The sequence below is a fragment of the Primulina eburnea genome, chromosome 14 (genome assembly GCF_022965805.1).
Source record: "Primulina eburnea isolate SZY01 chromosome 14, ASM2296580v1, whole genome shotgun sequence".
In the NCBI taxonomy this organism is placed as follows: domain Eukaryota; kingdom Viridiplantae; phylum Streptophyta; class Magnoliopsida; order Lamiales; family Gesneriaceae; genus Primulina; species Primulina eburnea.
Window position 1 is genome coordinate 32,966,316 of NC_133114.1, and position 15,764 is coordinate 32,982,079.

The 15,764-nt window shown below is 33.4% G+C and overlaps 2 protein-coding genes and 1 pseudogene across 2 annotated transcripts; 1 reads left to right on the top strand and 2 right to left on the bottom strand.

The window, feature by feature from the left end:
- Nucleotides 1-6,859: 6,859 nt before the first annotated feature.
- On the top strand, nucleotides 6,860-9,061 carry LOC140812999 (dihydroceramide fatty acyl 2-hydroxylase FAH1-like). The gene is made up of 7 exons (XM_073171401.1): nucleotides 6,860-7,054; nucleotides 7,345-7,403; nucleotides 7,492-7,581; nucleotides 7,668-7,864; nucleotides 8,034-8,139; nucleotides 8,393-8,539; nucleotides 8,623-9,061. Exons 2-7 carry the CDS (start codon nucleotides 7,353-7,355, stop codon nucleotides 8,740-8,742), a joined length of 711 nt encoding a protein of 236 aa, XP_073027502.1. The 5' UTR covers nucleotides 6,860-7,054; nucleotides 7,345-7,352; the 3' UTR covers nucleotides 8,743-9,061.
- A 619-nt stretch (nucleotides 9,062-9,680) lies between these two features.
- Nucleotides 9,681-11,159, bottom strand: LOC140811376 (O-acetylstemmadenine oxidase-like; annotated as a pseudogene).
- Nucleotides 11,160-11,162: 3 nt separating this feature from the next.
- LOC140812502 (berberine bridge enzyme-like 21) lies at nucleotides 11,163-12,912 on the bottom strand. Its single transcript, XM_073170778.1, has one exon. The coding sequence runs from the start codon at nucleotides 12,886-12,888 to the stop codon at nucleotides 11,269-11,271; it is 1,620 nt and encodes a 539-aa protein (XP_073026879.1). The 5' UTR covers nucleotides 12,889-12,912; the 3' UTR covers nucleotides 11,163-11,268.
- Between the last annotated feature and the right edge of the window lie 2,852 nt (nucleotides 12,913-15,764).

Here is a 15,764-nt window from a genome sequence, read left to right on the forward strand (position 1 = left end):
CCATATCGACGCCTTAGTCTCAATTTCCCACAGACGGCGCCAATGATGTGATCCAGGTAAAATGGATGAGCAGGGTCGGGTGCTCCGCCGGGTCAAATCAAGAATTTATAATGTTGTTAGGAAAATGAACAAGGTAGATGGCTTCGATCGTGACCTGCAAACAATGAAAGGAACTCGTGAATGAGCGCCGGAAGGGTGTCCGGCGTGACCACTCCGATGCTTAAGTCAGCAGGTTTGTCGAGAGAGGAACTTAAAGCAATATGTATGGATGCTTGAGAGTGAAGAAATTTCAGACCTGAAAAATGTCAACGATGCCTGCTATTTGAAGAGAAGCTAGGGTTACCTTGATGCGCGTGCTTACCTACTACTTGTACCCTCGGACGTTGACGGCCTGTCGGGTCCCTTTCTACCCGATAGCTTCGTGGGTACTCCAAGAATAAGGGACGTTGACTGCATGTCCAGTCCCTTTCTTCTCCATATTTTCGGGGATACGTTCAGGCGAAAGACGTTGACTTCCCGCCCAGTCGCTTTCTTCCATACAATCTATAAGATCCTCTAAGTAAGTTATTCGAGTATTGAGCCCTCGGCTTTAGCATGAAAGCCCGGTCCCTAGTTGCCCGGGAGGTAAGTAAATACCCGGTCATGCATGAAGCGCCCAGTCGCGTGGGTAACAATCGCCCTCCCGGTTTCTATATGGGCTACTCAATGAAACTTCCCGGGTCCTCCATGACCCGGGCCCTTATAGGTGTATCAGTTTTGTTTTCTCCAAAAAAAAAAAAGTAATGGACAATTCCTTACATCCATAACAAGTACAATCTCCGCTATTACGTGTTGGTTCAATCTATTTGTTATGCTTCTCCGAAGTTTGATTGGGAATATAGACTTGTGAAAGTAAATGAACTCATATTTATGTTGAGGTTGGAAACTCGTGTGATACGATGAATGTAAAGTTGCGTTTTTTAGCCTTTTGTATCCCCATTCCTTCTTCTACTCTTCCCTAGAGTAGAGGTTTTAGTTGCTTGTTGGTGTGTGATAGTGACAGTTGCACTGTTTGGTATGCATCTCATGTTGAATGCAAGTACTGTTTCTCTGCTAATGAGACGAACATTGGTGAGTTCTGAACTCAGATTCTTGTTCCGAACATACTTATTCCGAGCAGTGCAAAATATAATTATCCTTGATATAAACTTCTAAAAATAAAAAGTAAAAAATTTCGTAAGATGATAATTATAATTTAAATTGAACATTATTAGTTATATTTTATTATCAATATTATTATTTCATTAATTTTGATATTGTTTTGATGAGTTGCTCACAAAGATTTTACATTGATAATTATCTGTCTTTGATGTGTACTTCCCTTATATAAATTATAATGTATGTATTGATAAAATCCATAATTATATTGATTTTTATATTATTATGTTTTATAAGTGGTGTTTGGATATATAATTTTTTAAAATTCGTTTCAGTTTATTCCGTTCTATATATTATGTTAGTTATAATTTATTATATAATATAAAATCAATACATTGAATTTCAATTTTGAAAGTAAATTATATAAGTTTTTAATTAATTTATTCGTCTAATATGACAAAAGATTAAACTTGATAAATAACAAAATATTCAAATTATTTTATTAGAAAATCAGGTTTTTTTAATTTTTATTATATAATGGATATTTGCATGCATCAGACATACTTCATTGTAGTACCTATAAAAGTATGAATATTTGACAATGTTTTCTAATTGTGAATTGACCAAATTAGCCATCCATATGTGTAAAACGTTAGACGTTGTACTGATATTTTTGTAAATATATTTATGTACTTGAGACAGACATATTAAAATATCATTGCCTCTTTAAATGAAATTATGGTTTTTCAATTCTTGAACATGTCAAAACTATAAAATTGTGGACATAGAGCAATGTTTTTCCATTGTACATTGACCAGACTAGCCATCCATATATGTAAAAGATTAGACATTACATTGATGTTTTTGAAAATATATTTATGTGCTAGAGACATACATAGTAAAACATCATCATCATTTTAAATAAAATTATGATTTTTCAATTATTGACCATGTCAAAACGGATAGTTGAGGAATTTAATAATAAATAAATAAATTTAATTTTTTATTTTTCCCATTTTAACCACGATAAAACAAGTTTTCAATTTTATTTATCATATAAATATAAATGTAAATAATAATAATTATTAAAAAGATATAAATATATACAAGCTACAAAGAAAATAAAGAGTTTGTGTAAAATATTAGACATTATATTGATATTTTTGCAAATATATTATGTGTTAGGGACATTACTGTGTTAAATGGAATTATGCTTTTTTAATTGTTAATCATGTCAAATCGATTGATAGATAATGAACAGTTATAGTTAAGAAATTTAATAATTAATAAATAACTTTAATTTATGATTTTTTTTTCCATTTTAGCAACAAGAAAACATGCTTTCAACTTTATATATAATATAAATGTAAATAATTATTATTATTATTAAAATGATATAAATGTATATAAACTACAAAGAATTGAACATTTTAATGATAAAATCCCAAGTTTCTATTAGTATTATTTAAATAATAATAATAATAAATTATAAAACATATTATCTAAAGTTCACAAAAATCATCATTGATAATTTTTCAACTTATTTTTCTTTAAAAAAAAACAACGACTGTATCTATTTTATGCCAAAAGAAATGTTAAGAGTCTTATGATATATAGATAAGATTATAATGAAATTTTTATTAAAAAATGACAAAATGAGTCAAAAAGAAGTAGGGGCAAGATATTCTCACAAATAGTTCTTAATATAATGTCATTATCACTAAGTTAGAAGTTATGTTGGTGTAACGTGAATCACCAGTTGTGCTAGCAATGATTGTTAGGAAATTTAATTAATAATTAATAGAATTAATTATCCATTGTTATTACTATTGTTGGATCATGAATTTGTAATATTTTCGTGGTTAACAAATAATATCAAGGCAAAACTGATTTAATAGAAACTAGTACAATTAAATTAAACTGATATCATTTTAAACTGAATAAATAAGTCTAAAAGATTTCAGTTTACCAAACATCAAAGTCAGTCCACGGCAAAACACTAAAATTTTGTCCACATCAAGTAGTCTGAAAAAACTGATCATAACAGTGTACGAGTTAAAACTGATTGTAACAGTATACGAACTATCATAAAAGTGTTGATATGGACTAAAACAAGCCAACAGACACTTATGATTGAACAGATCTATTTTTGAGAGTATAAATAAAGGAAGAGTTTAATTCAAGGAAAAAAATTATCATTTTTCACTAACAAGATTAAGCCTTCAAAATCCTTGATATACATGAGCGAAACTGAATCAGTTCAACACATGTTAAAAGATTCTCTCTAATCGTTTGAGGATCATTTCGTGCTAAGTTGATATCATTGTGTCAGTTTATTTATTTGCTCATCAGTTTCAATAGTCTACAATGACGATTATCTTTATTTTGTCAAATACCAAAAACGGAGAAATTGTTGGAACAAGAAATTTCTTGTTTTTGTGTTAGTAAATAACTAAGCTGAACTGGTCTAGTTGAACAAAACTGATGTGTCCCCAACTTCAACTGAAATAGTTCTTATCAGAATATCAGTTTTCTTCATTTCAGTTTACCTACATTCAGTATACCGGAATCAGTTTGAGCCAACATACAAAACTGATCGCAACAGTGTACTATACAAAGCTGATCACAACATTGTACGATGGTCAGAAACATGTCGACATGGACTAAAAAACAAGCCAATAGACACAAATCAATAGATACATTTTCAGGAATTATATGTAGAGAAATAATTCAGCTGAACAGAGTTAGTATTTTTGCAACAACAGAAAAAGATCATGAACGTCTACTACTCGTTTTTTTTAAAATATAATGGAAGTTCTTTTCATATATGATTTTGGCCGAAATAGTCATTTATATATATATATATATATATATATATATATATATATATAATTTTGCCATTTAAAATAATTCAACGGACCTATTGTTTGAAAATCCAAAAGAACGTAATGCAAAACATAAAATCGTAATCCGCCAAACCAAACCTAAAACTAGCATTTTTCAAGATGGCAAAAACTCTTAGACCCTCTCAAAATCATTCAAAAGCATAAAAGTCATAAAATCGTACTAATGCGGAAAACTAACAAAGGTTCTCAGATTATGTGCACCAGTAGTCCAGCTAGTTCAACCATCAAGTCATCCATCATCATCAAAGTTATTCTCACCTGCATATTCACATCTAATTAGTCTAATGACTCAGCAAACCTTAACCGTTATAATAAGTAGTACATATACTTTTAGATGCAACAGTTAAAAATAATTTTAATAAAATAGCTTTTCATGAACATGCATAAATTTTAAACATTTTTCTTTCATCATATCATTTTCTTTTCATCACATATGTATATGTTTATTTTTTATTGAATTCAGATAATTAATGGTGACATTAGTTTCAGCTTTTGGCAGATCGATCAATCTTATGTATAACCATAATACCAGCGGCGGAGACATCAGCGACACTCTCACCCGTCAATTGAGCCTTGACCTTACATATCATCGTATCCTTTCGTATTCATATTAGTCACAATCAAGTCACCTCCTTCAAACCTTTCATTATATCCATCACTTATAAAAATTAATGCACAAATATCATTTTTTCTTTTAAACCAATAATGCAACACCTTTTTTAGCATTATCATTTTCCATCATAAAAATTGTATAATATTTTAAAATAAACATTTTAACATTCATTTCAGTATTCAGGATATTGTCAGGACGTCTAACATTTTTTATTGTTTTGTCCCGAAACCCCAACTTTCTCAATTTTCCCTTATACCTTAAAACGACGACCCAAATCCATCTAAACTTAATATAACACCTTAAAATATATCTATAAAAATTTCTTAGGCGTAAATTTAAGCTCCTCGACTAATTTCCTAATTCATTTAAAACTTGAACCAACATCTCGGTTTTAACCCGAATCGATAACTTAACCACACTTTACAAAAATTGAACCATAGCTTATTAACACCTAACTAATCCCGTTTAAACCCAAATCAAGCTGTTTAGAACCCTCGGAAAAGCCTAGGACGCCTACTGAAATCACATTGGGAAATTTCGTGCTGGGAGTGAATGATGGCAGTAGTGTGCCACTGAGTTTGGAAACAACATTGAAACCGACATTACCGATTGAGAAACTCACATCCACTCCTTGATAATCCATATGTGTGATGTCATCATAAGCCTATAGTTGGTACAAATAGTTTGTCATACTGTACACTTGATTGACAAGTTGTATTGAACTTGCCACTCCATTAGCACGTGAATATGGTTGGACTCTCCTCTAAGGTCTCATCCTTCATGTGTGGTGGTATGTACCTCATTTTCTGCTTATCTTTTAAGATTCAAATTTAGTATACACAATCGTTGTATTTTTAGAAGTTAAATTTTTATCATGTGTTGTGGTATGTACCTAGCAATGCATCAATTTATGTGAAAATGATAAAAATCTAACTTCTGAAAACACAACGGTTGTGGATACTAAATTTGATCGTCCGTTATAATTTTCTAAACAACTACAACACCATAAAATGAGAAAACTAAGGAAAAAAATGGAAATTGAGAGATAACTCCTACCATGATTTATCTTTACAAAATATTAACATATGATAAAAAGAACGTTGCTGAAATCTGAACAAATTATTTGAATTACTGAAATCTGGAATGAAAATTATGAAAACACTTGACTAAGACTATGAAAATTCAGCATGAAGTTTGTAGGAGTTTGTCATATGTGTGTTGTGTCCCTCTCATTTCGATGATGCTCTTCTTTTCTATCATATGATTGGGTGGTTTTTCCCACTCCTTCACTAATCAACGACTTTGCACATTATCTCTCCACGATCTCTTTTTGTTTGTACGCACTTTGATTTATTCAAATCAATTAAATTACTGATGAGCTCTGACCACATATTGTTGAAGACTGAAGTAAAATTGAAGCCGACCATCAGACATAAAATTATTGGCAGAAACAAATGTTAAAATATAATTAAAGTGTATGAATTTTGAAAAAAAAAGGAAAAAATCATCCATACCAGAGGAAATTGGCAAAAATCGAAGAAAAAAATGAAGAGCAAAAGGTTTTTATAGATGTTTTCCGACGATTTTTGACTAAAACCGTCACCATATGTGATCAATTTTGAAAAAGGACAGCTAAATAGCGACAATTTTATTAAATCCGTTGCAATATTTCGTCTAAAATTCAAATTTGAAATTGCGATGAAAACAAACAATTAAATTACGTCGCTAATTAACGACGACAATAATACATGAACTGTCACTATGTCTATAATGCTCTCAATATTTTGTACATGTGACATTTATCAAGAACCGTGGTAATTGCCCACAATTTTAATAAAACCGTGAGAAAATTCGAATTTGCGAATGGTTTAGGCAAAATTGTTGCTAAATATAGCGATTGGTTTTTGTGTTTTCTCTTTTCGTGTGGATCCTGATCTTCTTCGCGCTGCACTCCGTCAAATTAATTTTTATAATGAAATTGTTAAATAAGGGATTGAAATATCTTAGCAAATTCAAGTCGTACGTACAATTCCAAACATAAAATCCAGCAAACATTTGATTATGATATTAAAAAAAGAGAGAGGGGCTATTGGGAAGTTTTGGCCCTGGGCAGCCCATAGGTACAGGGGCCAAGCGAGCCCATTAAGGTTCGGCCCAATGGGGAAATATCGAGCTGTACACCAGCCTGGCTGTGTTTGGCCGATTCCCCCAAATCAGCGGTCAAGATCTTTTCAAAGAAAATCTAATGCTTCCTCTCTCTAATGATCTTCTTTTATTTTGAAAAGTAAATAGGAATTTTCAGTCCTCAGAGATTCATTTTCAAAAAAGTGCACTCTGTGGTTCAACTTCCTCGCCCTCAGTTCGGCTAAACTTCAAGATTTGATCGCCATTGTGCTTGGTTAGTTTGTATCGGATCTGTGGTTTCTTTCAGAATTCTGCCTTATCGCTTTGTTGATTTTATGGCGCGTCACGTTTGTTGTTTTCAATTATAATGGCAATCGGGCGGAGTAGATTAGGGAAAGTGATAATGTTAATGTGGATGGGTGTGACTGCGAAATGCTGTCAAATCCTTGATGGAAAGTAAAAAGACTTGTCACACCATCTATAATAGTCTATTGCTAAGCCATTGCCCTTTTTATTTGCTGGATTGCTGTTTGGAACTTATGTTTTAACTTACTTTGTTAATAGAAACCAAGATGGTTGCACAGGGATTTACCGTGGACTTAGATAAGCCCCTTGTCTTCCAGGTAACTGATGTATTATCTTATCCACTATTAAATTTTTGTGTAATCTGGCTGTCCCAAAAAGACCACCACTTGTGCCGACATTCCACAGGTTGGGCATCTTGGAGAGGCTTATCAGGACTGGGTTCATCAGCCAATTGTGGGAAAGGAACCCCGATTTTTTGAAAATGATGTTTTGGAGGTGTCATTCTTTTTCTTTTTTTGCGCCAAGGACACTGGTTATTTGTTGTTCTCGAGTTAATAAGATGTTTATTCTTCTTCGAACAGTTTCTGACAAAGAATGATTGGTGGGTAATTCCCCTTATTTGGCTCCCAGTGGTCGGATGGTCCCTCTCGATCGCTGTTAGTAATGGAAATTCAATCCCTCAGTTGTTACTGATGGTAGCATTTGGCATTTTTGCCTGGACATTGCTAGAATATACTCTGCATCGCTTCCTTTTCCACATTAAGACAACGAGTTATTGGTTAGTTTGCTCTTGTGCGGTCTCTTGATCCAATTAGGTTCTCCTGTTGTGCGTGCTGTATCAGGAGCATGGTTTTTAACCCCTATTGCCGGTCGAGACTCAAATTTTGATACAGTTTTCCACTTCTTGTGGTCGTCTCTCGAGTCTTGATTAGATGCTCTCCTTGCAGGGGCAACACACTTCATTATCTACTTCATGGTTGTCATCATAAGCACCCAATGGACGGTTTACGACTTGTTTTCCCTCCCGCTGCAACTGCTGTTCTCTTGGTACCGGTATATATTGCATCCTAACTTTCTTCTCAACAATCATTTTACAGTTCAACCAAATTTACCAACTAGTGCTAGTTTTATCCATCTGCATGTGTGTAAAAAAATGTACTTAAATGATTCAGAAATAAAACAAGCTGTAATGAACACAATTCAACGTACAATGAAGTATGAATCCAATAAAAATTATGGAATTCGTGGTGTCGTTTTATATCTGTTTTACTTGTTGATCGTCCATGTTTACCTATGTGAATTGCAGTTTTGGCACTTGATAAAACTCTTGTCTACTCCTTCCACTGCTCCTGCGTTTTTTAGTGGTGGTCTTCTTGGCTATGTGATGTATGATGTAACTCATTACTACTTGCACCATGGCCAGCCAACCAGTAAAGTATCAAAGGCTCTCAAGGTGAAGGCTCATATGATTAAACTATCTTATCAGTAATTCAGTGGTGATGATTTTCAAATGACTTTTCTTTTTCTGCAACACAGAAATATCATCTAAATCATCATTTCCGCATCCAGAATAAAGGTTTTGGCATAACTTCCTCGCTCTGGGACAAGATCTTCGGAACCCTACCTTCATCAAAACAAGCTCAAAAGAGTAGTTAATTTATTCTTTAGATTCATCATTCATATCATGAATAGTCATGCAAATTCCTGTCAAGCTTTTCATATCGCCAATTTTTACTCCATCTTTCGTGTGTATGTGTTGTTTCTTCTGAGCAAGTTTGGAATGTTGATCATGTGCACACTTCTGTGGGAACTGTGTTAGTTATTTTATTGTTTTGTTTGAAATATCAATCCTCAGCATGTACCCAAAAATATGTGCGAAGGGTTATGTTGGGCTTTATGCCAAAAATATGTTGCACATTCTACGGAAGCGGAATTTTTGAAACTGTAATGTATGTGTTATTATTGGGTTCAGTCATGAGTCCTTGTATTGCCAGATTATTGCCGTTTATATGCTTAAAACAGATCTTCTGTTTGCCAATGCCATTGTCGTCTCCTACATTATAAGCCTGTTGACAAGTTTTGTGCACTCTTGATCTATGGCCACGATATAATTTTTTGCTAGATTCTTGTGATTGTCCTTAAAATAAATGGTGACGTTTTCATTCGCTTCCTTTGTCAAAACAATTTAGTAACAATATCACATTTTATTTGGTCTTGAATAATTTGGTGCTGAACCTTTTAAAATTTAGATTCATAATCATATTTGTAAATTAAATTTATTGTTGTCCTACCAAAAGTGAAAACACGGGAAGCAAAGATTGACTAATTATTTTATTTCACAGTAATAAATCATGACACTTTTATTAATATTTAATATATAACTTTATCAGCAATAACAATGGCAAAAAATGGTTAGGTGGTGCATGTTTATAGACCTACCAAAAGTCCAAAACCCTCTTTTGGCACATCGTGTTGCAGCTAGGGAGTAAAGAAAATTTTAAGACTTGAATTTGACTCGAATTAGATATATTTGAGTTCGAGCTTGATTTTCAAATGTGGGAAAATTTAAATTTTTTGACTAAATCGGCTCAGAGCTCGAGTTTCAATATTTGAGAAGATTTTAAGCCCAACCGCTGCACAGGACTAAACCCATTCCGCTACAATTTATTTCTCTTAAGCTTAATTCTGGAAAACTCTTACTCATCAATGGAATTAATTCAATCACAGGTCCGAGGACTAAGGAGTTAAACAAGACCTCTACCGTTTTCTGCTTCGCTTTGCCATTTTTTTCTGAACCTTGAATCACAACTCTGATGAATAAATCTTCCGGCAGCTTAGTTGCCAAGTGTTGCCATTTATGGACAAGTCCTGTATCTTCTTGATTTGGAGTCTTGTGTGGTGTAAAACAGTCACAACTGGTGGAACTCAAACCAGCTTGATTTTCCAACCAATTATTACCCCAAAGCTACCACCTCCACCTGCTCGAATGGCCCAAAACAGATCTTCCTCCATTGATTTTCGATCAAGAATCTCTCCCTCGGCATCCATGAAATAAGCATCAATGATGTCATCTGCAGCTAGGCCATATTTTCTGATCATGGTTCCAAGCCCTCCTCCACTAAAATGGTCTCCAAGACCCATACTCGAGCACACTCCTGCAGGAAATCCAAGAACTCAGCTCTTCTTAGCGATGCTGTAATATTACTAATCAAGCGTTGCCCTTGACTGAACCCATGCTGTTTCCTTCTCCAAATCAATGCTAATGGAATGGAGATTGATAATATCGATTATTATATATTGTGTTTTGCAAAGGAACGATAGGTCCTCATAGTCATATCGCCTTCACTCTTGACTCTGATTTGCAAATCATGCTTCTTGCTACAAAGGATGGCTGCTCGGATTTCATCAGCATCGTATGGTGTGATTATGAATCTAGGTATAGAGGACGTTGAGTTTAACCATCTGATATTTTGTTCTGCGGATTGTAATAGATTGAAATATGATTTAGACCTTGGAGTGTGTGTGTGTTAAAGAATTTATTGTATGTTTTAGCAGAATAAATTGACATGCACTCCGACAAATTCTTCATGTTCCGCATCACAAAATGTAAGAAAAATCAAAGCAAACGCGAAAAAATTGACTTGCACTCCGACAAATTCTTCATGTTTCGGTGGCAGACTCGGACTGAATGAGAGATCACTATTCCATTATCTCTTAGATAAGTACCGATGACGCAGATTAGTTAATGGTAAATTTTTCAGGCCATATTTTTATTTGGAGAAGTAAAAAGCACGGGTTTATAGCAAGTCGGAAAGTTCGAACTTTATGACAATGACATGTATTTTACCTCTAAAAAACGATGATTCCTAAGAACATTATAAATTAGTTAAATTTCATGGAATTTTTTTATCTGTCATTTTGCATTTTAGTCGGAATTAAGTTTGGATAAGTAAAGCATGATAATCCTTAATTATACTTTCAGACGATTATTTGAATCTTTTTTTGTTGTCTTACACAGTTGATGGACAATTAAAGAAAATAGCTAGAATTTTCTTGTAGAGAAGGGGATGCATGAACATAAAATCTCTTTAATTCTACATTCGGTGGCAGAATACATAAATTACAAAGAAGTTATTTTCAATGCATATGATCTTGTAATGTTAAACATTTTTTTGTCTTGCATTAATGGAATGAAGGAAGAGGGGGAATGCTCTGCTCGCTCCTGAAGAAATTTTCTGGATCAACTGCTGTCTTTACCTTAACCAGTCTATCAAAATTCCCTTTGAAATACTTCAACCCGTATACCTTTGCTTGGTGGTAAGTATTGTTACCATTATCGGTGATGCCGATATCAAAATCCCTATAATTGAGATATGCTTCTCTTGGATTCTTTGACACGAAAGGAGTCATGTAACTATAGAGACGTCTTGTCTGTGCAAGGTACTTGTTTTCGGCTTCAAAACCTGCTTCCTTCCAGTTGGCAAAATACTGAATCTTGAATATGTTCCCTTTTCTATGTGGAAATGGTGTTTTTGACTCGGCAATTGTGTTCATTCTCCCACCATAAGGATTGAAAACCATTCCGGCTTTTCCTAACGTCATAATCTGCTTCCACAGCCCTTCCAACCCATCTTTTGGCATCGGAGTTTTCAGGTAATCTGATTTCCTCTTGTTGAAGCTGATGGAATCGAGTTTCCTTTCAAGTAAAACCTTTTCTGATGTTCCATTATCGAAATTTGCCCAGAATAGAACTGATTGAATCCAGCTCATTTCTGTGCAATCTTGTTTTGTCAATCCCAGTTCTGGGAATTGGGATTTCATTACAGATACTAATCTATCAGAATCGCCAAGAAATAGTGCAATAAAAGTCACTTTGACAGTCTTCCCCTCATGGCCATCTGCTGATTCTTTTTCTGAATTCTTATCTTTCTTAGTACCTGGTTGTACAAGAAGTCTTATGAAGAGATCATCAGCTATCTTGTTTGCTACGAATTGCCAACGGTAAACAATGTCTGTAACATTTTCTTCCAACGTTTTCTGGACCCTAAAAACTGTCACAACGTGTGGCACACGCACTAGTTTAATCTTGTATGCTGTTACAACTCCAAAACTAGCACCCCCACCACCTTTGATTGCCCAGAAAAGGTCTTTTCCCATCCCTTTTCGATCCAACATTTGACCTTTCGCATCAACAATCCGTGCATCCAACAAATTATCAACCGTAAGGCCAAATTTACGTAACATGTTACCATAACCAGCCCCGCTTATGTGCCCGCCGACACCAACAGTGGGGCACACGCCTGCAGGATATCCATGTACTTTGCTTTTTTCCCAGATTGCATAGTAGAGTTCACCAAGTATTGCCCCAGATTGTACCCAAGCAGTTTCATCCTTTATGTTGATATCGATAGATCTAAGATTGAACATGTCAAGAATGATAAACGGGACGTTAGAAACATAGGAGATACCTTCATAATCATGGCCACCACTGCGGATTCTGAGCTGCACACCTATCTTTTTTGTACAGATTATTGTTGCTGGCACTTGCGATTCTTGAGAAGGGGTCACCAAAAGCAGGGGTTTTCTTGTGGTCGAAGTGCTGAAACGAGGATTTCTGATGTAATCTTGTAGAAGTTTGGCGAAGGAAGAATTCTGAGGACCGTAGACTATCTTAGAGATTTGATCCTTGGGTTTTATGTTGTCTGATAAGCACCGGACGAAGGTATCGTAAACCGAATTATCCGAGGTTGCCGCAGAGGAAAAGCTGAGGCTGCTCGAAAAGAAAAGCAGCAGCAGCAGCATTGAGAGAGGGATGAAAAGATCAGAAGACATTTCTGGGTGTTTTCCCAAAGTCCTTGCGTTATGTATATATATATTCACTACCAAAACCTACGAGGGTATGCGTTTATTAATGCCATATTAAAGGAAGATTTTTTGAGAAATATGGAAATCGGATTAATATATGATTCCGTGATTTCTTATTAATTCCAAAGTCAAAATTCCGCAGATTACGAAATGAACATTTTATGATTTACTTTGTATTTTGACTTAATAAAAATAGGATTGAAATTGAATTTTAGAATTTCATTTTGGATTGGATAATAAAAATATTATTGTTTGTTATTAAAAAATCATATTACTTTTATTTTTTAAATTCTAAATAATATTTATGTAACTAATCATATTATTTATAAAGACAAATCATATAATTTGCATTAAATAGTTTCTCTAGGAAATGAGGAAAAAAAATTAAATCAAGAGGACACTGATAAAGAGGTTACAATTTTTTTAAAGATTTGATTAGCCATTGATTTACACTATCATTTAACTTTTGGCTGAATAAAATATAGAATTTTGAATTGGAATTGCATTTCAAAATCTATGAATTTAAAATTTCATTTTGATATTGGGATAAAATCTAAAATCCTATCTACAAATTTTATTGGACAATTAAATATGATATTACTTATTTTTTAAAAGCAAAAACTTATGTGAGACGGTCTCACGGGTTGTATTTGTGAGACGGATCTCTTATTTGGATCACTCATGAAAAAGTATTACTTTTTATGCTAAGAGTATTACTTTTTATTGTGAATATGGGTAGATCTGACCCGTCTCAAAGATTATGATCCGCGAGACGGTATCACATGAGACTCACTCTTTTTTAAATACATGGTTCATAAATAATATTTATGTAAATACTCATATTTGTTTAAATATTTTTTAGGAAATTAAAAAAAGTTAATCAAGAGAAGATCGAGAAAAAGTTGCCAATTTTTTTGATACATTAGGATTTAGTATTAAAAATAATGGATATTTTTAAGAGGAATAAACAATATATAGAAGTTTTTAAATATAAAAATATTTTAATTTTTTTTAAATGACTTGTTCAAAATATATAATAAATTGTGCATACATCGGTAACATAGATTTTGGGAAATGTATATTAAATGTAATTTTATTATGAAATTTGAAAAATAGACATAAATTTAATATTAATTTATCCACAACTCAAATCCTTACCTAGGGATTTCATTTTGGAAAATTGCATTTTAGGTATTGTATGTTTAGATTTTTGCGATTCTGATATTTGCTATTTAGTCCACTATATTTATTTGTTTCTGTCACAATTTTAATTTGTTTTTTCTGTGATGCGTGAGTTTGACATAGCGCCACATCAATAGTAATTTGTCAAAAATACATCAATAGTAATTTATCAAAAATATTGAATATCAAAATTAGGAATTTCATTTTTACCAGGATCAGTCGTGAAATGATGGGCTAAAACATAACCCGACTACTTGGTAGAGCTTGGCAGGAGGAAATCTATGTAGCTTACCTATTTAAATATTCCACTTAAATTTGATATGTTCGCTTTAAATCAGTTTAAAAAGGTAGCTTGAACTTTAAGATGTTAAGAAATCTATGAGGGTTTTCGCGAATGTTGAACATCATGGTTTTAGATGGATCGAAAATGACAATGATTTGATTAAAACTTGGGAGGAGAAGATAAAATTTACTAGAGAAATTCATATATCAATTGAGGAGGTACACATATTTTGTTCATATGTACTTTTTAATTATTTAGGAAGAAAGATAAGGATGAAGCTGGGCTTAATTGGACAGTAGATGGCGAGAGTGATTGAGATAACTAATGAGGGTGTGACAAAGGAGGCAAAGATGACACTGATGGTATATTGAATGATAAATGCATTGATAAAGACAATGATCTTAGTGAGAGTTCTCATGGTGATGATAAACTTTTCGAACAGAATGTGGATAATGAAACTGAGTGGCTTAGAAAAGAGTTTGAGTCAGAAGAAATAGGGCAAGTAAAGTCTGTTGAGAAGGCCAAAGGTCCTTTGAATGAAACTCGCATGAGTTGCAGACCACAATAGAAAAACTTGCGAGACATATATTGAATCACCAGCTCCCGTTATAATTGAAGAAATAGTTGCAACACAAGAAACAATGAGCCAGCTCACACCAGAACAACTAATTATGAGCCAGCTACAATGTCAAATCTCCCAAAAATTTCAGGTTTCTAATTTGTATATCATGTTTACATATGAAATTTCTTTATATTTGTATATATATGTATTGGTCAATATGTTATTTGTAATAAGTGAGGAGCAAAGTTGTGAGAGCCCAGCCCAATTTACACCCCAAGCCTAGCCCATTTTAGTAACTAAGTTAAATAAAATAATAATAATAAAACAAGAATAATCATGAATATGTTGAAAGCTTATTCTTCTTCTTCAACAATTCTTGAATATTTGACCGGTCATATCTTTGTCATCGGTGATCGTTTTTCGAAAGTAAGCATAGTTTCGGAAAGCTCCCGAAAAGGGCTATCTATTAATACCTTTTGCTAGGAAAACTTGCGACTCCCGTAAATCCGTCGGAGACCGTCGCCTATTTTCGCCGATATTGTTGCTTGTAGGTGCTATATCAGAGTTAGCTGGAGGTATTCATAAAATTTCAGAATTTATTTGGGCATAATTTCGAAAATTCAGAATTTTATAATTGAGTTTTCGAATATTAGTGTTCAATAATTAGATGTTTAGATGACATAGAATTGTCTTACATTAATTTTAGAAATATTAAAGTCTAAATTATGGATTTTTGGAATTTTAGGTTAAATTGGTGAATATTGGAAAAATAAATGAAAGTCGATA